This window comes from Sapajus apella, unplaced genomic scaffold (assembly GCF_009761245.1).
Source record: "Sapajus apella isolate SASKATOON/1434 unplaced genomic scaffold, GSC_monkey_1.0 scaffold44, whole genome shotgun sequence".
In the NCBI taxonomy this organism is placed as follows: domain Eukaryota; kingdom Metazoa; phylum Chordata; class Mammalia; order Primates; family Cebidae; genus Sapajus; species Sapajus apella.
Window position 1 is genome coordinate 5371715 of NW_022436984.1, and position 23737 is coordinate 5395451.

The 23737-nt window shown below is 39.6% G+C and overlaps 1 protein-coding gene across 2 annotated transcripts; it reads left to right on the forward strand.

Moving 5' to 3' along the window:
- The first annotated feature begins 573 nt into the window (after positions 1 to 573).
- Positions 574 to 22780, forward strand: LOC116524128. 2 transcript variants are annotated; one of them, XM_032239230.1, is made up of 6 exons: positions 574 to 631; positions 1469 to 1504; positions 20070 to 20112; positions 20812 to 20866; positions 21058 to 21153; positions 21488 to 22780. In XM_032239230.1, the coding sequence occupies exons 4-6, from the start codon at positions 20838 to 20840 to the stop codon at positions 22449 to 22451; spliced, it is 1089 nt and encodes a 362-aa protein (XP_032095121.1). In that variant the 5' UTR covers positions 574 to 631; positions 1469 to 1504; positions 20070 to 20112; positions 20812 to 20837; the 3' UTR covers positions 22452 to 22780. The 2 variants fall into 2 exon arrangements, with proteins under 2 accessions (XP_032095121.1, XP_032095120.1); XM_032239229.1 differs by lacking the exons at positions 574 to 631; positions 1469 to 1504; positions 20070 to 20112 and having other exon boundaries at positions 20663 to 20866.
- Positions 22781 to 23737: the final 957 nt, after the last annotated feature.

Here is a 23737-nt window from a genome sequence, read left to right on the forward strand (position 1 = left end):
TCTTGAAGGGCTTTGCTAGAACCCTGTTTAGGCTGCCCCTGTAGGCTGAAAATTCTATGAGGTGAGAGACCTTGTCTGTCCTCTAAGACAGTACCTGCTCTTCAATAGTTCATCGAGTTGCTTTTCCAGATTAACTTTCCTGTAAGAAAAAAGAATGCTGGCCAGGTGTGATGGCTCACGCCTGTAATCCCAGCACTTTGGGAGGCTGAGGTAGGTGGATCACGAGGTCAAGAAATCTAGACCATCCTGGCCAAGATGGTGAAACCCCTTCTCTACTAAAAATATAAAAATTGACTAGATGCAGTGGCACACACCTGTAGTCCCAGCTACTCGGGAAGCTGAGACAGGAGAATCGCTTGAACCCAGGAGGCAGAGGTTGCAGTGAACTGAGATCACACCACTGCACTTCAGCCTGGTGACAAAGTGAGACTCTGTCTCAAAAAAAAAAAAGGAAAAAGAATGCTTTGGTCAGTTTTATTAATCTTTGTTATAGCATGAATTGATTCCTTGTACATTTTTTTTTACAGTGAATTGGCACCGGAGAATCCAGTCAAGTCTGGATGACATGACAACAAATGTTCCAGACTTGGAAAATGAGACTGTAGATTCTGGGACAGAGTGATCCTCTAAGGTCAATTAATTTCCCTCTCTGACGTCTCTTTTCTGTCCCAGTGCAATAGCAGCTAGGAAATGTGTGGCCTTAGACTTAGGAAACTGTATGTCTCCAATTTTCTCAGAGTACCTACTTAAAATATCCTAGCTCTCCTAAATTTAATTGATCTTGTATTCTAGTTTGTGGTTTGGGACATTTAACCCCATAGCTGGACTAGGGAGTGACTGGCTCTAGAGAAAATGCTTGTAGGGCAGAACCTCGAGTCACCAATATTTTCCCAAAACAGAAATATTTGTCAAAGAAGACTACCAAAAGGAAGTGTGGCTACATTAAAAATAAGCTGGTTTTTAAGAAAGGCAAGAAAATATCTAAGAAGACTGTTTAAATGCACTGTTCTGGTTCCTAACTTGAGCTCTAGAGAAAATGCTTGTAGGCCATCTGGAAGGCCTGCTTCTTTGAAACCTTGCCTCTATACTCCCTACTTAATGACAATCTGTCTAGCGCAATCCTAGAAGAGTCATAAAGGAGTTCTTCCCTGAGTTTGGCTGTCAGAGCAGAGCCTATGGACAGCTGCAGGAAGGGGCAGCAGATGCTACTTCGGTGTGGCTCAGAGAAGAGACCTAAGCAGCATGCACACTGACTGCATGCTGTCAGATTTACCTTGGAAAGCCCATTGTGATGTCACATGAAGTCACAGCCTGGAGGCAGAAAACTCTTCGGCTAAGAAAAGCATCTGGTTGAAAAATGGCACCAATCTAGGGGATGGATATCCCACTGCCATCATGTATCAGCCTTCTATTATTATTTGTTGTTTTTTTTGGGGGGGGGCTTTGGATGCTATTTTCTGGGAATCAGAGCTGGAAGCAGGTACCAGCCAAGACAAATTCAGAGGTATGCAATGTAGCGCTCCCTTGAAACTCACTGGTCCCTGCTCCTGAGGCCACAGAAACTCCTATGCTTTGGGCCAGGGGAAGAACTGGATGTGGGGAGAGGGGACATGTGACAGTGCCCATGGATGTCTTCCTATAGGTCACTATAAATCGCTTTCCTTCAATTCATTTCAACAGACCTTGAGCACCTATTATATACAGCAGTGTAGTAGACATTGAGAAAGAATAAAAGACTATCCCCACTTTGAAGGAGATTGAGGTGAAATGCGGGAGACAGATAGACACATAACTTCAAAGGAACATAATGTGTTAAGAGTCAACAGATGTATAAATGTTGCTAAAGACATGGGAGGTAGACGGCATTTTGAGCTAGGGGTTCTATAACTGCCATCAGGGAAAGCTCAGGTTTGAGTGTGCTTCAGAGGAAGAGTGGGATTTGGAAGGCGTTGGGGGTGAATAGAGGAAGGCGGTGGAAGCCTTTAAAAAAGAGGGAATACATTGGAAAAAGGCATGGGAAAGGGAAGAGTATTGGATGTGTTTGAGGAGAGATGCCACCAATCTGGATGGAGTATAGAACTGTAGGGACTCAGAGAGAGAAAAGGTTGAAAAGCTGACAGAGGACACATTGCAGAGTTTTGAACGCCAGGCTGAGTACTTTCTATAAATACGACTCTGTGCAGTTTGAAATACATCAAAGATTTTAAAGTCAGGTAAAAATGTGCTTATTACAGGACAAAAATGAGTATTGGATAACTAAAAAAAAAAAAAAAGAAAAGGAAAATAAATTTAAAAATTTTTTAAATGTCCTTAGATCTGTGCTTTAGAGCAGTGCTTCTCAAACTTTACATGCATATAAATCACCTGAGGGGGTCTTGTTAAAAAACAGATTCTGATGTAGGAAGTCTGGGGTAGGGATTGAGTTTTTACAGTTCTAACAAGCTCCCAGGTGATGCTGCTGCCCTTGAACCAGGACCACACATTAAGAGTGAGGCTTTAAATACCTCCAGTGAGTATTTATGATAGTTCTCTGGCATAGCTAGGCCATTTTAATGGTTTGATGGGAAGAAGGGAGGAAATGAAAGAATAAGAGCAGTACAGTGAAAAAGAGAACATAGCCGGGCACGGGGCTTGCGCCCGTAATCCCAGCAATTTGGGAGATTGAGGCAGGTGGATCACTTGAGGTCAGGAGTTCAAGACCTGCCTGGCCAACATGGTGAAACCCTGTATCTACTAAAAATACTAAATTAGCCAGCCATGGTGGCGTGAACCTGTAGTCTCAGCTACTGGGGAGGCTGAGGCACTAAAATCACTCAAACCCAGGAGGCGGAGTTTGCAGTGAGCTGAGATCACACCACCGCACTCCAGCCTGGGCAACAAGAGGGAAACTCCATCTCAAAAAAAAAAAAAAAGACAGAGAGAGAGAGAGAACATAAATTAATTCCCCAAATATTTATCCCCCACCTCTCCCCCCATTTGCACTCCTCTGTGCACTATTGATACAGCAGTAAGTGGAAGAGGCGAAAGTATCTGCTGTCAGGGCTGTGAAAGTGGAGGCGGTCTTGGGGTGAACGTTTGCATGTGGAAGGTGATGCAAGACTCCCTTGCAAAGGAGGGAGAAGGCACTGAGAGTCAATCATAAACATTATCATAATTTTCTATGAGGATTACATTCATCACAGCATTTCCAGTGCCTAGTACACTGCCTGGCATATTAGTAAGTGCTTTGTAGTTGTTTGTGAAATGAATAAATGACATCTCAATTCTAACCCTGAATGACTCACAAGATGATGGTGTTTTAAACAAGATAGGCAACATTAGACCGGAAAAGTGGTGAATGTGGTGGGAGGCAGAAAATAAACTATTATATTGGAAGTGCTTATAGAATTTATGTGGAGATATTCATCAAGCATCTCAGATTAATGGCCAAGACCTGTGATGTTCCACTAGCCATATGTGACCATTCACATTTTTTATTTTTGAGACAGTGTCTCGCTCTGTCACCCAGGATGGAGTGCAACTCACAGCTTACTACAACTTCAAACTCCCAAGCTCAAGTGATTCTCCCACCTAAGCCTCCTGATTAGCTAAGACTACAGGCCCATGCCATCATACCTGGCTAATTTTTGTATTTTTTTGGTAGAGACAGGGTATTGCCATGGTGCCCGGGCTGGCCTCAAACACCTGGGCTCAAGCAATCCACATGCCTTGGCCGCCCAAAGTGCTGGGACTACAGGCACGAGTCATCACACCTGGCCTTAAATTAATTAAAATTAAATAAAATTTAAAATCCAGTTTCTGGCTGGGCACAGTGGCTCACGCCTGTAATCCCAGCACTTTGGGAGGCTAAGATGGGCAGATCACCTGAGATCAGGAGTTTGAGACCACCCTGTCTCTACTGAAAATACAAAAATTAGCTGGGTATGGTGGCACGTACCTGTAGTCCTAGCTACTCTGGAGGCTGAGGCAGGAGAATGACCTGAACCTGGGAGGTGGAGGCTGCAGTGAGCCAGGATGGTGCCACTGCACTGCACTCCAGCCTGGATGACAAAGCAAGACACTGTCACAAACAAACAAATACAGCACAAGCAAAACCCCCAAAGCGAATTGTGTCGCTCTGCTAAAAGTAAGCACACAAAAGTTCTCTGTACGCTATTGCCCGCAGCAGCGTTTTCAGAGCTTTTCTGGCTCTCAAACTTCTTTCACTCTCATAATTCTGTCAACCTCCTTAGCAACTTTAAAAGCATTTTGTCCATTTTTCATAAAACTTTAGATAAATTTTATCTTAAAACAATAACTTTTTATAAATGGAAAGTTATTTTAACACCATCTTAAAGAGTAAAAGACATATGTCCACTTTTTCTTCTGTAACATTTAATGGACATTAAGTACATTAGGTATGACAATTTTCACAACTGGGCATGAGAAATGGCAAAGGTTCTGTTTTTGTTTTTTGTCTGTATCAAACATACTCTGGCTTAAGCCTCCCTTTACCTAGGTTGGCAAAAAAAAAAAGTCCAACCTTTGTGTTGTGTAAGAATCCCAGAGTTTCTGCAGTTTATCCAGAGTAGAAGTGGGATAAGCCGCAGAGATAGCTCTTGCTTTTCTTCTTAGCCATCTGAAGGCAAAAACTGTGTCTCAACGCCTCTCTGCCAAGTTCGGTCTCCAGGGTCTTTGCTAAGGTCCCTAAACTGCTGTATCTGGGCTCTTAACACCAGAAGGGCTCGGGGATCCCCTACCCAGGGTCCTCCTACCCAGCGCACCTGAGGCTTCAGGACTGCTGGCATTTCAGGGAGCCAGCTTCCTTCCTGTCTCAACCCTCTGGGACACTTCAGCTTAAAATTTTTGCAGATCTAGACTTATTTGAGGGTTACTTTTTAGGTTCCTGACAATTGTTTCAGCCCTGAAACACTCACTCCCTGCTGTGCATTAGGAGTTCCAAGACCCTATGGACAAAGGCCTAGCTATCTTTTTGGTACAGGGAAGCATGAATCTACTTTCTTTCTCAGAAAGATGCAGCAATAAAAATATAGTGTAAATTACTCAGGAAGTCACTCTGCCTCATAAAACAGCTAATAAAAATTTTTACTAAGTATTTATGTAACAAAAAACTTTTTTGTTAACAAACACATTTTTATTAAGGTACAAAGAATACCAAAAAATGCACAGATCTTAAGTGTATAGGGTGATGAATTTTGATAAATTTATATACCCATGTAACTAAAACCCTGATCAAGATATGCCTTAGCCATAGCCCTGAATGGAAACGACTCTCATGTTTTTTCTAGTCTCTGCCCTCCCCTCTGCTCAGACACAAACTCTATTCTGATTTCTATCATCATAGATTAGTTTTGCCTATTCTTTTTTTTTCTAAAGAAGTTAAAAGTTAAATTTAAAAATATCTTACAACAAATAAAAGTGTAAAAAACAACATACCAAAACTCATGGAATGTGGCAAAAACAGTTAAAAGGGAAATTTATAGCAATAAATGTTCTACGCTTTGAATATTTTTTCCTTTCAAAACTCACGCCTAAATGTTATCTCCAATGTGGCAGCATTGTGAGGGATTCTTTTTTTTCTTTTATTATTATTATACTTTAAGTTCTGAGATACATGTGCAGAACCTGCAGGTTTCTTACATAGGTGTACACGTGCCATGGTGGTTTGCTACACCCATCAACCCGCCATTTACATTAGGTATTTCTCCTAATGCTGTTCCTCCCCTAGCCCCTACACCCCCGGACAGGCTGCAGTGTGGTGTGTGATGTTCCCCTCCCTATGTCTATGTGTTCTCATTGTTCAACTCCCACTTATGAGTGAGAACATGTGGTGTTTTGCTTTCTGTTCTTGTGTCAGTTTGCTGAGAATGATGGTTTCCAGCTTCATCCCTGTCTCTGCAAAGGACATGAACTCATCCTTTTATATGATTACATTGTATTCCATGGTGTATATGTACCACATTTTCTTTATCCAGTGTATCATTGATGGGCATTTGAGTTGGTTCCAAGTCTTTGCTATTGTGAACACTGCTGCAATAAACATACATGTGCATGTGTCTTTATAGCAGAATGATGTATAATCCTTTGGGTATATACCTAGTAATGGGATTGCTGAGTCAAGTAGTATTTCTGGTTCTAGATCCTTGAGGAATTGCCACACTGTCTTCCACAATGGTTGAACCAATATACACTCCCACCAACAGTGTAAAAGCATTCCTGTTTCTCCACAACCTCTCCAGCATCTGTTGTTTCCTGACTTCTTAATGATCACCATTCTAACTGGCATGAGATGGTATCTCATTGTGGTTTTTATTTGCATTTCTCTAACGACCAATGATGACAAGCTTTTTTTCATATATTTGTTGGCCACCATTTCTGCCTGTTCTTGAACACTGCAAAAATAGAATCATACAGTATGAAAAAGGTTGCAGTGAGCCATGATTGCACCACTGCACTCCAGCCTGATGAGAGAGTGAGACTCCATCTTTTTTTTTTTTTTTTTGGTTTTTTTTGATGTTGTTGTTGTTTCTTTTTTCTTCTGTTTGTTTTATTTTTTGTTTGAAATTCCATCTCAAAAAAAAAAACAGTTCCTCTCTAAACTGATTATTTTAGTTAGCAATGAAAAAAAATAGTTAAACACAATACCATTATCATGCCAAAAAATTTAACAGTAATTTGTAATACCATCAAATACCCTTCAGCGTTCAAATTCCAATTATCGGCTGGGTGTCGTGGCTCACAAATGTAATCCCAGCACTTTGGAAGACCAAGGCAGGAGAATTGCTTGAGCTCAGGAATTGGAGATTAGCCTGTGCAACATGGTGAAACCCTGTCTCTACTAACAATTTAAAAAATTACCTGGGAGTGACGGTGTGTACCTGTGATTCCAGCTACTTGGGAAGGCTAAGGTGGGAGGATCACTTAAGCCTGGAGGGAAGAGGTTGCAGTGAGTCAAGACTGCCCCACAGCACTCTAGCTTGGGTGATGAAGCAAGACCTTGTTTCAAAAAAAAAAATCTAATTGTCTCCTAACTGATATAAATTATTATTTACAGTCTGTTTGTTTGATTAAGGATCACAGATTTAAATGAATTTGTGTGCCTCCTAACGGTCTTCTAATCTGTAAATTCTCCATCTTCATTCCTTTCTTTTATTTTATCCATTTATGTGTTGAAGAAATGGGGCTGGGCACAGTGGCTCACACCTGTATTCCCAGCACTTTGGGAGGCCAAAGCAGGTGGATCACTTGATGTCAGGAATTTGAGACCAGCCTGGCCAACATGGTGAAACCCTGTCTCTACTAAAAATACAAAAAATTAGCCAGGTGTGGTGGCATGTGCCTGTAATCCCAGCTACTTGGGAGGCTGAGCCAGGAGAATCGCTTGAACCCGGGAGGCAGAGGTTGCAGTGAGCTGAGATCACGCCACTGCACTCCAACCTGGGCAATGGAGCAAGACTCTGTCTCAAAAAATAAAAAGTAAATAAAATGAATAAAACTTTTTTTGTAGAGTTGGGGATCTCACTATATTGTCCTGACTGGTCTTAAATTTCTGGCCTCAAGCAATCCTCCCACCTTGGCCTTTCAAAGTGCTGGGATTACAGGCATGAGCCACCATATCCAGACTAAATGTCATTTTCTGAATGATCATGATTCTTAAAAACACAATAGATTTTTCTATATTGACTTTCTACCTAGAGACTTTGCTAAATTTGCTGATCAATTCTAATTATCTATCTGTAGATGTCTTTGGATATTCTACGTAATTATATTATTTATAAATAATAGTTTTATTTCTTCCTTTCTGATTCTTATACCTTTTTTGTTTTTTTGTTTTATTGCATTCATTAGGACTTCCTGCACAATGTTCAATGGAAGTGATATAGGATTCTTATTTTTTTTTTTATGTAGAGGAAAGTTTTCAAAAATTTACCATTTATGTGTAATGTTTGCTATGTGGTTTTTACAAATACTCTACCAAACTAAGGAAGTTCCCTTTTATTTCCAGTCTGCAAATAGTTTCAGTATGAATGGGTGTTAATTTTTTTTTTTTTTTAGGCAGAGTCTCACTCTGTTGCCTGGGCTGGAGTACAGTGATGTGATCTCGGCTCACTGCAACCTCTGCCTCCTGGGTTCAAGTGATTCTTGTGCCTCATCCTCCTGAGTATCTGGGAGTTCAGGCAAGCACCACCAGGCCTGGCTAATTTTAGTATTTCAGTAGAGATGGAGTTTCACCATTTGGGCTAGGCTGGTCTCAAGCTCCTGACCTCAGGCAATCTGCCCTCCTTGACATCCCAAAGTGCTGAGATTACAAGCATGAGCCACTGCACCTGGCCGGGTGATAAATTTTATCAAGTGATTTTCATGTCTCTATGTGAGATGGTTATAAGGTTTTCTTGTTTATTCTATCAATGTGCTGAATGACACTGAATTTTGAAAATAAAATAACTGTGAATTCTTGGAATAAATGTAACATGTCCATGATGATGTTCATGACGCTTTTCTTTTCTTTCTTTTTTTTTCAATATTCTTTTTTTTTGAGATGAAGTCATTCTGTTGCTCAGGCTGCAGTGCAGTGCAGTGGTACAATCTTGGCTCACTGCAACCTCTGCCTCCGGGTCCAAGTGATTCTTCTGACTCAGCCTTCCTAGAAGCTGGGACTACAGGTGCCTGCCACCACACCTGTTGGACAGGTTGGTCTCGAACTCCTGACCTCAAGTGATCCATCTGCCTTGGTCTCCCAAAGCACTGGGATTGCAGGTGTGGGCCACTGTGCCTGGCAGATGCTTTTCATTTATTATTGGATTCGCTTTGCAATATTTTGTTTAGGACTTTTGTACCTATGTCCATGAAAGAGATTGGATTATAATTTTTCTTTCTAATATTGTCCTTATTAGATTTTAGGATCAATGTCTTTCCTGCCTCCTATCATAGAAGGAGAAGTAATTCCTCTTTTTCACCTCATTGGAATGAGAGACACCCCTAACCCAAAATTCTAAAGGTTTTTGATGTTTTATGCCAGGAACCTGGGACAAAACCAGATTATTCTTTATTATAACAAACACATATATGAGAGAGAGAGAGAGAGAGAGAGAGAGAGATTTTAAGAAATTGACTCACAAAATTGTCAGGGCTTAACAAATCAGAAATCCTTAGGGCATACCAGAAACTCAGATAAGAGTTGATGTTGCAGTCTTGAGTCCAAAATCAGTGTAGGCCAGGCTACAAATTCAGGCAAGGATTTCCCATTGCAGTCTTGAGGCAGAATTCCCTCCTCTTCAGGAAACCTCAGTCACTGCTCTTAAGGGCTTCCACTGACTGTATGATGCCCACCCATATAATGGATATTAATCTGCTTTAAGGCGTACTAATTCTAAATGTTAAGCACATCTGAAAACTACTTTCACAACAGCACCTAGACTAGCTTTTGAACAAACAATTGGGCACATAGCTTAGCCAAGTTGACATGAAAATAACCATCACAATCCTGTTTTCTTCAGAGAATTTTATAGTTTTACAGCTCTTATATTTCAGTCTTTGAGTCATTTTGAATTAATTTTTGTAGATGGTGTGAATTAAGAGTGCAACTTCATTCTTTTGCATGTGGCTGTCTAGTTGTCCAAGCACCATTTGTTGAAGAGACTATTTTTTTCCTATTGAATGGTCTTGTTACTCTTATAGAAAATCCATTGATTTGTAGATATAAGGGTTTATTTCTAGACTCAATTTGATTTCATAGATCTATATGTTTATCCTCATGCCAGTACCACACTGTTTTGATTACTACAGCTTTGTAAGTTTTAAGATCAGGAAGTATGAGTCCTCCAACTTTGTTCTTTTTCAAGATTATTTTGACCATTCAGGGACCCTGGTAATTCCATATGAATTTTATGATAGCTTTTTTATTTCTGTCAAAAAGGCTATTGAGATTTTGATAGGGATTATACTCACTCTGAAGATTGCTTTGGGGAATATTACCATTTTAACAATATTAACTATTCCAATCCATGAACAAGGAATGTCTTTCCATTTATTTAGGTATTCTTTAGTTTTTCAACAATGCTTTGTACTTTCCAATGTACAATTTTGCATCTCCTTGTTTAAATTTATTCCTAAGTATTTTATTCTTTTGGATGCTAAAAATGGAATTGCTTTTATTAGCTCTAATAGGTTTTTTCTGGTTTCTTTTTTCTTTCTTTCTTTCTTTTTTTTATCAGCTGCCAGCAAATATAAGTTTTGTCTGGTTTCTTTCAGATATTCTGTATTTAAGATATGTGTTCTGTGAACACAGTTTTACTTATTCCTTTCTAATTTGGATGGCTTTTCTTTTTCCTGCCTAATTGCTCTGGTTAGAATTTCTGTACAATTTTAAACAGATGAGGCTTCACTGGGGCAGTGGTCCTGACTTCTAGACTCACTGGGTGAAGGACCTACTCTAGTGTCTCTACTGGGCAGGAGTTCCACCCCCAGGGCTTTGCCAGGCGGCCCTGCCCACACAGCTTTGGGTAGAGGTTGTCTAACCTGTTGAAAGTGAGGCAATGGTCTCCCTTTTCGAAACCGAGGTTGCAGCTCCAATGATCTCTGAATTGCCTTCCAGGTTACTCTTCCCTTGTCTTCAAGAATAGTGTATGTTTGTGGCTGAAGAGCTCTATGGTCCCTAACTGTAAAATTCCAGAAGACCAACAGCCTTCCCTCTTTTCCCTCCCATCTCCTGCTTCTTCAGTTCAACCTCGCAGTTTTCCTGCTGTGGTGACTGATTAATCCATATTTCACACATATACTGAACCCCTTATCAAAGGGTCACTTGGCCACACCTTTAGTGTTCTCTTTGAATACACTTTCTCTTTTTTTTTTTTTTTTGGCAATACGAAAAGGCTGAGAATTTTTCAAATCCTTAAATTCTAGTTCTTTTTTGCTCAATAATTTCATCTTCAAGTCAATTCTCTCTTCTCACATTTTACTATAAACAGGCAGGAGAACCAAGGCACTTCTTCAAAACTTTATTTAGGAATCTCGTTAGCTAAATATCCAGTCATATGACTCACAAGTTCTACTTTCCATAGAACACTAGAACATGAACAGAATTCAGCTAAGTTCTTCACTACTTTACAAGGATCACCATTTCTGTTTCCAATAATATGTTCCTATTTCTCTCTGAGACCTTGTCAGAATGGCCTTTACTGTGTATATTTCTACCAAGATTCTGTTCGTGATTACTTAGATATTCTCTAAGAAGATGGAAGCTTTCTCTACAACTCTCCTCTTTTCTTCCTGAGCCCTCAGCAGCATCACCCTTAATAGTTCATTGATGGCAGTGTAGGCTTTTTCTCACATGCATCTCAAAACTCTTCCACCCTCTACGCATTACGCATTTTTTGGTGTTTGTTGCAGCAGCACCCTCACTTCTTGGTACCAATTTCTATCTTAGTCCATTCAGGTTTCTATAATAAAATATCATAAACTGGGTGGCTTATCAACAACAGAAACTTTTTTCTCACAGCTCTGGATCTGGGAAGTCCAAGATTGGGGTGCCAGCTTGGTCAGATTCTGGTGAGACACTTCTTCTGGATTGCAGACAGCCAACTTCTCACTCTGTTTTTACATGGTGGAAAGAGTGAGAGATATCTCTAGAATATCTTTATTATTTTATTTTATTTTATTTTATTTTATTTTATTTATTTTATTTTGAGACAGAGTCTCACTCTGTTACCCAGGCTGGAGTGCAGTGACATGATCTCAGCTCACTGTAACCTCCTCCTCCTGGGTTCAAGCAATTCTTGTGTCTCAGCCACTTGCATAGCTGGGATTACAGGCATGTCCCACCATGCCTGGCTAATTTTTGTATTTTTAGTAGAGACAGGGTTTTGTCATGTTGGCCAGGCTGGTCTCAAACTCCTGGACTTAAGTGATCCACCTGCCTCAGGTTCCCAAAGTTCTGGGATTACAGGTGTGAACCACCATGCTCAGTCCCCTGGGGAATTTTTTGTAAAGACACTAATCTCATTCAAGAGGGCAACCCCTTATGACCTAATCACTTTCCAAAGGCTCCATCTACCAATACATTACATTGAGGTTGAAGATTTCAACACGTGAATTTTGGGGGGGACGTAAACATTGGGTTCATTGAAATGTCCTTTATCATGCTAATGAAGTCTCCTTCCATTCCTATTTGGTTGTGTGTTTATCATAAATCATTGTTGGATTATGTCAAATGCTTTCTTCTGCATCAATATACATGATCATATGAGTTTTTTTCTTCTTTATGTTATTAATGTGGTATATTACAGTGATTTATTTCTTATGTTGAAAATCCTTTGCATTCCTGGGAAAAATCCTGTTTTCACTATTTCCATTCAACATCGTTTTGAAAGTTCTAGGCAGACCAATTAGGCATACTATGAATAGTTGGCTTTTCTTTGACTGAAAATTTCTCTATTTTGCATTATATTTTGAAGGGTAGTATTGCTAAATATAAAAGTCTAATTACAAGAGCCATGTGCTATAGTTCATGCCTGTAATCCCTGTACTTTGAGAAGCCAAGACAGGAGGATCACTTGAGGCCAACATTTCGAGGCCAGCCTGGGAAATATATTAAGATCCCACTTCTAAAAAAAAAAACTCGGTGTGGTGGTATGCACCTGTAATCCTAGCTACTCAGGAGCCTGAGACAGGATGATTGCTTGAGCCCAGGAGTTTGAGGTTACACTGAGCTATGACTGTGCCTCTGCACTGCAACTTGGGCAATAGAGACCTGGTTTCTAAAAGGAAAAAAAAAATCTAGGTAGGCAATTATTTTCTTTTAGCATATTAGAGGATGTTATTCTATTGTTTTCTGGCTTCCAATATTTCTAAAAGATATAAACTATTTATCTTATTCTTCCTTTGAATATAATGAATCTTTTAATTTTGTCTGTTAAGATTCATTGTGTTGGTATTCAACATTCTGTAATGTACTTAAGTTTACATTTTCTTTGTCTTCATGCTGCTCCATAACACGTCTTGCTCCCTGGACTTTTAACTTTCAAATATTGTTTCTGCTTGCCTTTCTGTCTGGGACTCCCATTCTGTCTCCCCTTTACTTCTGGGACTCCTATTACTCTGTCCCATATGTCTATTGGTCTTATATCTATTTTCTTTCCATGCTTCATTACGGATATTTTCTTCAGACATTTCCTCAGTTGTGTCTAATCTGTACTTTATTTCTTCTTTCTGGGTCCTTTATTTCTTCTGTTCTACAATTTTCATTAAATTTTTTTAAAATTTTTAGTTTTTAGTTCTTGGCCAAAATTCTCCATCTTGTCATCTAATTTCTTGTATATTTAAAGCACATATATTTTAAAAACCATGTTTTATTACTCCAATATCTGGTTTGCCTATGAATTTGTTTTTATTCCCCATGTTTATCTCTTAGTCTTCAATTATTCCATCTTGTCTTCTAGTAACCATGGCAATTTTTTATTTAATACCAGAGAGTTTATATACAAATTTGAAGAGAAAATTCAAGGTTCTGGATAAAGTTACTTTCCACCAGAGTAGAGCTATTTTAGCTTCTGGCAGTCATTTAGATTAGGGATCATCTCAATCCAATAAAGGATTGAATTTATCAGAGGCTGAGCTTCCATTTTTGAGCCTGGTTTATTTCAGGTTTATTCTTATTCCTAAGTATAGCCCTTTGGGGGTCCCAAATGAAAGTCTGGGATATTAGGGGCCCTCAACTCATTGTTTTGTTCATCTATCCCCATAAAACTGTGAAATTTCAATTTAGCTGGGCTTATTTCTCTCCACTTCCTTCTTCTCTGGGATCTTGGCTCCTCTGGTTTTTGATCACTTGATACGTCTCGAATGGCTTTAAATAGATATTTTAAAACAGATATTCATTCAGCTTTTCTTGTTGTTTTCATTTGAAGGGTTCCAACCATTACTAAAAATTGAAATCCCAAACTGTTACTTTTTTTCTTTCCATTTTTTCCCTTCTACTACTTTGGAAGTTAAGAACTCTGTTTCTATTCTTTTAGTGGTTATTCCTCAGACTTAAATATATGTACATATCCATTCTTTTTTGAAAGAAAGAGAAAGAGAAAGGGGGAGAGAGAACAGGAGTCTTGCTCTATTGCCCAGGCTGGAATGCAATCTAAAAATAGGTATTAAAAACCTCTTTTATGCTGATAATTGTGCTTAACAGCGGAGACAGGAAGGAATAAATGAAGAAAATAGCAAACAGCCAACCAATATTTCATTTAAGTCTGTGAAATGCTATGCAAATACTGAAGAGTCTTTTACTTCCAATTATGTGGTCACTTTCAAAATAGGCGTAATATGATACTGAGAAAAATGTATGTTCTGTGGACCTGGGATGAAGAATTCTATAAATATTCACTGAGTTTACTTGTTCCAGGTCTGAGTTCAAATCATAGATGTCCCTGTTAATTTTCTATCTCGTTGATCCATCGAATATTAATAATGCGGTGTCAAAGTCTCCCTCTATTATTTGCGGGAGTCCAAGTCTCTTTATAAGTCATTAAGAACTTGTCTTGTGTATCTGGGTGTTCCTATATTGGGTGCGTATATATTTATGATCATTGACTCCTGTTGTTGCATTGATCCTTTTACCGTTATGTAATGTCCTTCTTTGTTGCTTTTAGTCTTTGTTACTATTAAAGTCTATTTTGTCAAAGATGAAAGTTACAACTCCCGTTTTTTTTTTGTTTGTTTGTCTTTTGTTGGGTTTTGTTTTGTTTTATTTTGTTTTGTTTTGTTTTTTTGGCTCTCCATTTGATCAGTAAGTCTTCCACCAATCCCTTGTTTTGAGTCTTTGTGTGTCTTTGCTTATGAGATGGATCTGGATACAGCAAACCAATGGGTTTTGACTTTTTATTCAATTTGCCTGTCTGTGTCTTTGATTGGGGCATTTAATCCATTTAAATTTAGGATTAATATTGATATTTGTGAGTTTAATATTGTCGTTTAATGCTAGCCAGCTATTTTGCCTATTAGTTGATATAGATTCTTCATTATGGAGATACTCTTTACCTTTTGGTAAGTTTTGGGGATGACTGATACTGGTTGTTCCTTTCTGTGTATAGTGCTTCTTTCAGGAGCTCTTGTAAAGCAGGCTTGGTGGTGATGAAATCTCTGAGTTCTCGCTTGTTCGTGGAAAATTTTATTTTTCCTTCATTTATGAAGCTTAACTTGGCTGGATATGAGATTCTGGTTGACAATTCTTTTCTTTGAGGATATTGAATATTGACACCCCCCCCCCCCGCCGCCTTCTAGTTTGTAGGGTTTCAGCTGTGAGATCTGCTGTGAGTCTGATAGGCTTCCCTTTATGGGTAACCTGACCTTTCTCTCTAGCTGCCCTTAGAATTTTCTCCTTTATTTCAACCCTGGTGAATCTAACGATTATGTGTCTTGGGGTTGCTCTACTTGAGGAATATCTTTGTGGTGTTCTCTGTATTACCTGAAGTTGAGTATTTTCCTGCCTTACTAGGTTAGGAAAGTTTTCCTGAAGAATATTTTCCAGCTTGGATTCATTCTCTCCATGACATTCAGGTACACCTATCAGACGTAAATTAGGTCTTTTCACATAGTCCCATATTTCTTGGAGACTTTGCTCATTCCTTTTTCCTCTTTCTTCTCGAATCTTGTCTTCTCGTTTCATTTCATTAAGTTGGTCTTCGACCTATGATACCCTTTCTTCTGCTTGATGAATTCAACTGTTAAAACCTGTGCATACTTCTCGGCGTTCTCGTATTGTATTCTTCAGTTCCATCAATTCACTTATGTACCTCTCTAGGTTGTCTATTCTCATTAGGATTTCGTCAAACCTTTTTTCAAGGTTCTTAGTTTCTTTACGTTGGGCTAGAACATGTTCTTTTAACTCACAGAAGTTTCTTATTATCCACATTCTAAAGCCTAAATCTGTTAATGGAACACATTCATTCTCCATCAGGCCTTGTTCTGTTGTTGATGAGGAACTGTGATTCCTTGTAGAGGGAGAGGCATTCTGATTTTGGGTATTCTCAGCCTTTTTACGCTGGTTTCTTCCCATCATTGTAAATTTATCCACCTGTCATCTTTGTAATTACTGACCTTCAAATTAAGTCTCTGAGTGGACGTCCAACTTGTTGATTCCCAGTGCTGGAATCTGAGCAACCCACTGCACTGGCCAAAACAGTGGTGTTAAGATTCATGGCGCTTTTCTGCCAGGGAATCTCCGGTCTGGCTTCCTTCTTGAGCCCCTTTTTCAATCAGCTGAATAGGTGACTCTGCCTTCCTGGAGCTCCAAACGTCAACCAAAAGGGGACTCAGTCCCGTTTACTCTGCACCAAGAACTGCCATGCCGGGGCACCAGCAAAACAGAGGCACTGGCCACAAGAGTCACGCTGGTGACACATGGGGCTCCTCTGCTGGGAATCTCCTGGTTCGTGAGCAACAAAAATTCATCTGACAGTGTGGCGTCCTCTCGTTCTCTGCACTTTCACTGGGAGCTACAATCCTGAACTGCTAGCAATCAGCCATCTTGGATCTCTCCCCATATCCATTCTTTATTCAGAAATATTTTATCAATACTAGCAAGTCCATCCATTTCAGTACTTTGCATTCTTATTAATTTCTGGAATTAAGATTTGATTCTTTTTTCAAATCTTCTAGATCACCTTTTATAGGTTTCTGTTTCTTACAAATTTATTTATACTTGTATTTTATTTCTTTAAATATAACATGCATAGGGAATTTCTAATCTACATCTGATAATTCTAATACCTGACATCTTTGCAGGTTGTTTCTGTGCTTGTGCTTATTTTTTAATAGTTAACATTTCTGAAACTGGGGTATGTCTTACAATTGATGGTACTTAATAATTTAATTGACAGTGTATTTTTTTCATTCTACTAGCATATAAATTGATGCTATATTTTATAATCAGTAGCATCTTAAATTTAATAAAATACAATATTTGTGGGGATTTTGAAGCCTAGGATGAAGATTTTCTTCAGAGAGTGTTTCATTTACTTTTGACTCTGGCACCATCAGTCCAGGAGAATTTTAAATTCATGGCTTGAAGATTTTTTGGGACAACCCAGATAATGTGAACTTGAGCTGCCAAATATACAGAAGCGAGCCTGTGGTTATGGCTTCCCAGAGACTTCACCCCAGACCCTTGAACTTCTCAGTGTGAAGACAACTTTTGTTGCAGTTACCTGAGGTTAGGAGTAAGTGGTAGATTCGTCATTTTGAGGTTCTATTTGAATGTGGGAGGGTCTTCTACTGGATTAAAAAATTTTTGAGAGGCCGGGCATGGTGGCTTACGCCTGTAACCCCAGCACTTTGGGAGACCGAGGCAGGCGGATCACTTCAGGTCAGGAGTTTGAGACCAGCCTGGTCAACATGGTGAAACCCTATCTCTACAAAAAATACAAAAATTAGCAGGGCATGATAATGCATGCCCGTAATCCCAGCTTCCCTGGGAGACTGAGGCATGTGAATCATTTGACCCCGGGAGGCAGAGGTTGCTGTGAACTTAGATTGAGCCATTGCACTCCAGCCTGGGTGACAGAGCAAGACTGTCTCAAAAAAACAAAATTTAATTTGGGGAGTAACAACATCTTCATAATTTCAGGTTATTCCAGCCAAGAACTTGAACTATATCTCCATTTATTCTGATCATCTTCTGTCTTTTATTGGAATTTTACAGTTTCCTACATGGAAGTCTTCCATATTCTTGGTTTACTTAACACCTTGATACTTTTATCTCTCTTTATTGCTATTTTGAAGAGTATCTTTTATTTTTTTAATAATATTTTTTATAGTTTTTACTGTAGTAGAGAAATGCTATCGATATTTGTAAGTGGTCCTGGTATTCAGAATTCTTGGTGAATTATTTTATTATGTCTGCTGAAGAATGTCTGATTGTCATTTCAATTGCTTTCATACTTACTGGTCCACTCAAATGATCTATTCCTTTTTGCCCAATTTTGGTATCTAATTTTTTTTCTAGAAATTTAACTATGTTTTCACATTCATTAATGTGTAGTTATTCAAACCGTTTTCTTCTTCCTCCTCTTCTCTCTCTCTTTCTTTCTCTCTCTCTCTTTCTCTCTCTCTTTTTCTTTCTTTCACAGGGTCCTGTCTGTGTCACTCAGGCTGGAGAGTGCAGTGGCAGGATCCCAGCTCACTGCACTCACTGTAGCCTTGACATCCTCGGCTCAAGAGATCCTCCTACGTCAGCCACCCAAGTATCTGGGATCACAGGCATACACCACCACACCAAACTATTTTTTTTTTTTTTTTGGAGACTGAGTCTTGCTCTGTTGCCCAGGCTGGAGTGCAGTGGCATGATCTTGGCTCACTGCAACCTCCACCTCCTGGGTTCAAGTGATTCTCCTGCCTCAGCCTCCTGAGTAGTTGGGATTACAGGCATACACCACCATGCCTGGCTAATTTTTGTATTTTTAGTAGAGACAGAGTTTTACCATGTTGGCCAGGCTGGTCTGGAACTCCTGACCCTAAGTGATCTGTCTGCCTCAGCCTCCCAAAGTGCTGGGATTACAGGCATGAGCCACCGTGCCTGGCCACCTGAGCTAATTTTTTTAAATTATTTTTTATTTTTTGTAAGACAGGATCTCACATGTTGCCCAGGCTGGTCTGAAACTCCTAGGCACAGGGATCCACCTGCCTCAGTCTCCCAAAAATGCCAGATTATAGTCATGAGCCACAGCACCTGAAACTTCTACTTCTTTTTAATTTCCAAAGAGATTTACATTCATTTTCATTTTTTACCATAAAGCATTACTAGCCCAGGTTCACGCCACACTTATTTTCAATTTCAGGCTTCCTGGCTACACAGTGGGCTTAATTAGAATGCCAAGCCAGTATGAGGATAGACTTACAGTTAAAATTCTCAAAGAAAGTTGTTTTTTTTTTTTTCTTTTTCCCACCTAGAGTACAAATTTTCTCATGTTGGTCAGATTTTTTCCTAGCCACTCTTCCACTAAACATGTAGCACTTTGAGAATTCTGACTTTTTCCCAGGGCCTCAATTCCAAATACACACTTCACATGGGCCTTGTCTTTTGCTCCTATTTCATCATTAACCCAAATCCTTCTGACTAACGCTACAAATGATGTAGGGCATTGAAATATCAGATGATTTTCCACTCACGCTTTTCACTTTTTTTCTTTTTTTTTTTTTTTTTTTTGCCTATGATGACTTCCCTTACTCTTTTTTGAGAAGCTTAATTTGGCTTTTAAAAGGTTGCTGGGCCAGGAGCGGTGGCTCATGCCTGTAATCCCAGCTAACACTTCGGGAGGCCAAGGCAGGTGGATCATGCGACGTCAGGAGTTCGAGACCAGCCTGGCCAATGTGGCAAAAACCCCATCTCTATGACAAATACAAAAATTAGACAGGCATGGTGCCACATGCCTGTAATCCCAGCTGCTTAGGAGGCTGCAGCAGGAGAATCGCTTGAACCCAGGAGGCGGAAGTTGCAGTGAGCTGAGATCACACCACTGCACTCCTGCCTGGGTGGCAGAGCAAAACTGTTTTAAAAAAAAAAAAATTATTTTATTTGAAATGGTAACAAATGTCATTACTGCCTTTAAAATGACCTGGAGCACTTTGTAAAAACCCAAAGACTTTTCCAACTATCGAATAAAATTAAAATTTTACCATTAGGCATAACCTGGCTTCCATCTACCTCGTCAGCCTAGCATCTCCCACTACTTAACAAAAGTGCACCTGACCTTCATGACATGCTGATCTCAGTGATGTTCCCTCTTGCCTGAAATACTCTTTCTTCACCTAAAAGTCTTGTGCTGATTCTTTAAACTCCAGTACAAATACAACTTCTTGAGTAACTCTTCCCTTCTGTCTTAGGAAGTTAATCACTATCCTCTATATTCCCTGACATTTATGTTTGTTACAGTATTTACATATGGTTATGGGTGCCAATTCTATCAATGTGGGATACATGAGCTGTATCAATATCTGATATCTAAAAGGTGAGATGTGCTGCCAATAAAGTCTCTAACCTAGAACATAATCTGATTTTCTTTTTTCTTTTTGTGCTTCTCTAGACTTCAAAGCACCACAGATGGAAAAAGATCCAGAAATTAACAAGTCAGAAAGATTCTATCCTTTACTCTTCAGTTCAAGGTTAATGACAGACCAATTATGGGTCTGCCTTATGACTCTAGCTTTAAATACCAGGTGGAAGGATGTTGAAAAAGAGGATGTAAATGGAAGAAGTGTGCTTCTTCTTTCTAGCATCTCCATGTCTAAAGAGATGTATGTTAATCTATCACAAGAGTAGAAAAAAAAAAGAGCTGTATGTATACAGCTCCATGGTTCCTTTCCTCATGCTTCCTCTCCTCAGCTCCTTTTGTTCAAATCCCAAGGTATTGGAAAGGAAACTTGATGAGATTGTAGAATGGACAAAGGGTAACTACCAAGAGTTTGGTGAGGGAAGTTTCCCTATCTTTTTTCCCCCACCATAGATACTGGATAGACTCCTTTGGAGGAAAAGATATGTATCGTGGCCCCTCTTTCCCCTACTCCCACTGCTTATTACTATGATTATTCCTATTCTTCCCAATGTATATAGCTTACATCTACTGTATGATGAAGGCAGCATGTATGATGGAAGCAGTGTAGCTTTCTGAAAAATGTTGAGATGGGTTAAGTCTGAGATCTACCACTAATTAGCTTCATGATCTTGGGCATAACTTCATCTTTATTTCCTTATTTGCAAAAAGAGGGAGTTGAATGAAATGATGTCAATAATGATGATGCTGATAGATTCTTCACCTCTTCTCCCAGATCCACAGTGGGAAGAAACCCTCAGGATGGCCTGCACTGAAGCTAACCTGACGTGGTGAGTAAAGCCTGTCTTCAGCCAATTCTATTGATAAACTCTGTGAAAGTTAGAAGAAAAGTACCTGGTACCCTGTTTTACTTCCTTCACTATGATAGCTTTCTCTTTTCTAAGTTAAATCTCTCTTACTGTTTTCCTTACTGGTATTTTAATGAGACTTCAATTACATTGACATGCAATGTTTCATCCAGTGTTTCAGAACTCCCTGGGGACTGGACCCAGGAATATATACTCTGGTCAATGGAGCAGAGTCTTCAACAGATCTTCCGACACCTGGAAAGCACAAGGTCAGACATTGTAGTTTTTGGGTGAGGAGTGAAGGTGGTAGAGGTTTTAAAAAGGAGGAAAGAAGGGGAGGAAGGAGTGAGGAAGAGAGTTCATTTTGTCTGTGGAGGAAGTTCAGGGTTCAAACTGGTGGAAGGGTCATTTCTGGGTGGAATGGGAACAGTTTCCTCGCTTTGTCCTGGTGGAGGAATTCTTTCTATAAGTTAATGATGGTGGGGAAAAAAACTTTTTTTTTTCCAATTCTCCATCAGGCCAAAAATATTTTGCATTTGAAATGGCCACTGTTTTCCTTTTCCTATTTCAATGCGAACTGAAAATTTTCTCTTTATTTCTTAGATCAAGGCTTATGGAACAGGATTTGCCTGAACTACAGGATACAATTTCTTCCTCTACCTCCTCCGTTCTTGTGGCTCAGAAGACTGTTTTACGCTGTTGTGACTGTAAGAAATCAAAACATTCTACTGACCAGAGCATCTCCTTTAGATCACCATGCAGTAACTCCAGTCTGTGTCATCTTCCTGTCTTTTCTGAAGGAACAACTTGGGAATGCCAGAGCCATAGTTTATCTATTTCCCACAAAAAGCAGTCATCTGTGTTCAGGAACCAAGGCACAACCCTGTCTCCTTTTAGGCTATCAGAGCCCCAGAAATCAAAACTTTTTCAGAATTTGACAGAACTTTCACCCTTACAATCTCAGAGCTCTTTTATCAACTCTACTTCTGAGCCTCTAAATATCTGCAAACAAAACAGGAAAAATAAAGATGAGAGAACGAGCAAGAGTCATTTGACATCAGATCACGAGCCAAATTCTGTTTCTAAGGACAGATCACAACTTCCAAGGTGGGCTCCATTCAGGCTCTCTCCTTCAGTTAGAAGGGAGCTAGAAGGACATATGTCTGAGAAGGTTTTCACTTTGCAGCAAAAAACAGTACTTTTACCTGTGAGGATAACATGGGTGATGCTCAATTATTTAACTGAACTACAAGGAGGAGTTGCTGAATCAAATAAACTCCAAACTCAGTTATCTATGCCTATTCATCAAAACGCTGAGCAAAATATTAACAAAAATTCCCCAGACCTTCCATCATTTCATCTTCATGTGAATGCTAAAGTGGGACCTGGAACAAATAGCACAGAAACAAAACTTTCACAGTCACTTATCTCAGGTAAGCAGTTACAACCTGGGGATGGCCCCCAAATCCTTGAATCCAAGCCTTTAGTTGCATCAATGGGCAGTCTACCTCCAAGAAGTTTAGGAGTTAATGTAATTCAAGAGGAAACCGCTTTACTGAAGAAATAGCCAAAACACATACTAGAGCTTAGTATAGAGAAGAGGGTCATAGGTTTTCCAGAAAAAAAGATACAGCAGCACAAGACACAAATGACTAATGTGGATTTGACACCAAGTCTGCCATATCAAGTCAAAGACAGCATAAAGGTAACTCCATTGGCATTACTTCGGGTCATGGATTCAATGGGGATGATCCCAGAATCACACTCAGAATCTGTGGGATTATTCCCACAGCTGCCAAGTCAAGTTGTGAAACCAATGGAAACTATGAAAACAGTGAGCATAACCCCCAAACCACCAAATCAAGTCATTCAGTCAATGGAGGCAGCCCCAAGGCCTCAGCACCAAGTTATGGAATCAGAGAGGATGGCCACAAGATTACTGAATCAAGTCACAGATAATAAGAAAGTAACTCCTGTAGCACTGCTTCAAGTTATGGATTCTATGGGGATGATTAACAAATCACATCCACACATAGAATAAGTGGGAATGACTCTAACACCACAACATCAAGCCATAGAGTCAGTGAAGATGAACACATTATTGAACCATCAAGTCACAAAACCAGAAAAGATGAATGTAAGGCCACAATGTGTAGTTATGGAAACTGTGGAAATGATGCCAGAGCCATAGCATAAAGTCATGGAATCAGTTGGCATGACCTCAGGATTACAAAGTCAAGTCATGGAACAAGGAAAGACTATTCCAGGACCAATATGTCAAGACACAAAATCATCGGAAACGATCTCAGCACCGTTACATCAAGTCACGGATTATGTGAAAGTAACTCTAGTGGCACTATTACAAGCCATGGATTCCATGGGGATAGTTCCACCAGCACAGCCACATGTTACAGAATCTAGGGGTTTGACCCCAGGTTCACAGTTGCAAGGTAGAAGATCTGTTCATCTGGTCCTACCACCAGAGTTTCAAGATATAAACACTGTGGAATTGACTCTAAGACCACCAACAGAAGACAAAATCTGCGAAGTTGGCCCCAAAGCCATGGTTACAAGATATCAGATCTGAGAAGATAGCCCCAGTACTATTGCTTGAAGATGTGAAAACTCCTCAAATGGTGGAATGTAGGAGGTTAATTCCTGAGACACATGTGCAAGGTATGAAATATGGGGAATTGGCCAAAGGCACACAACTTCAGGCAGTAAAATCTGCAGAGATAAGCCCCAAACCAAACCATCAAGCCATAGAGCCTGAAAGATTGACCCCATGGCATCAAGCCTCAGAATCTTTAGAGATCATCTCAGAGCCAGGATATCAAGGAAAAGAAGCAAAGT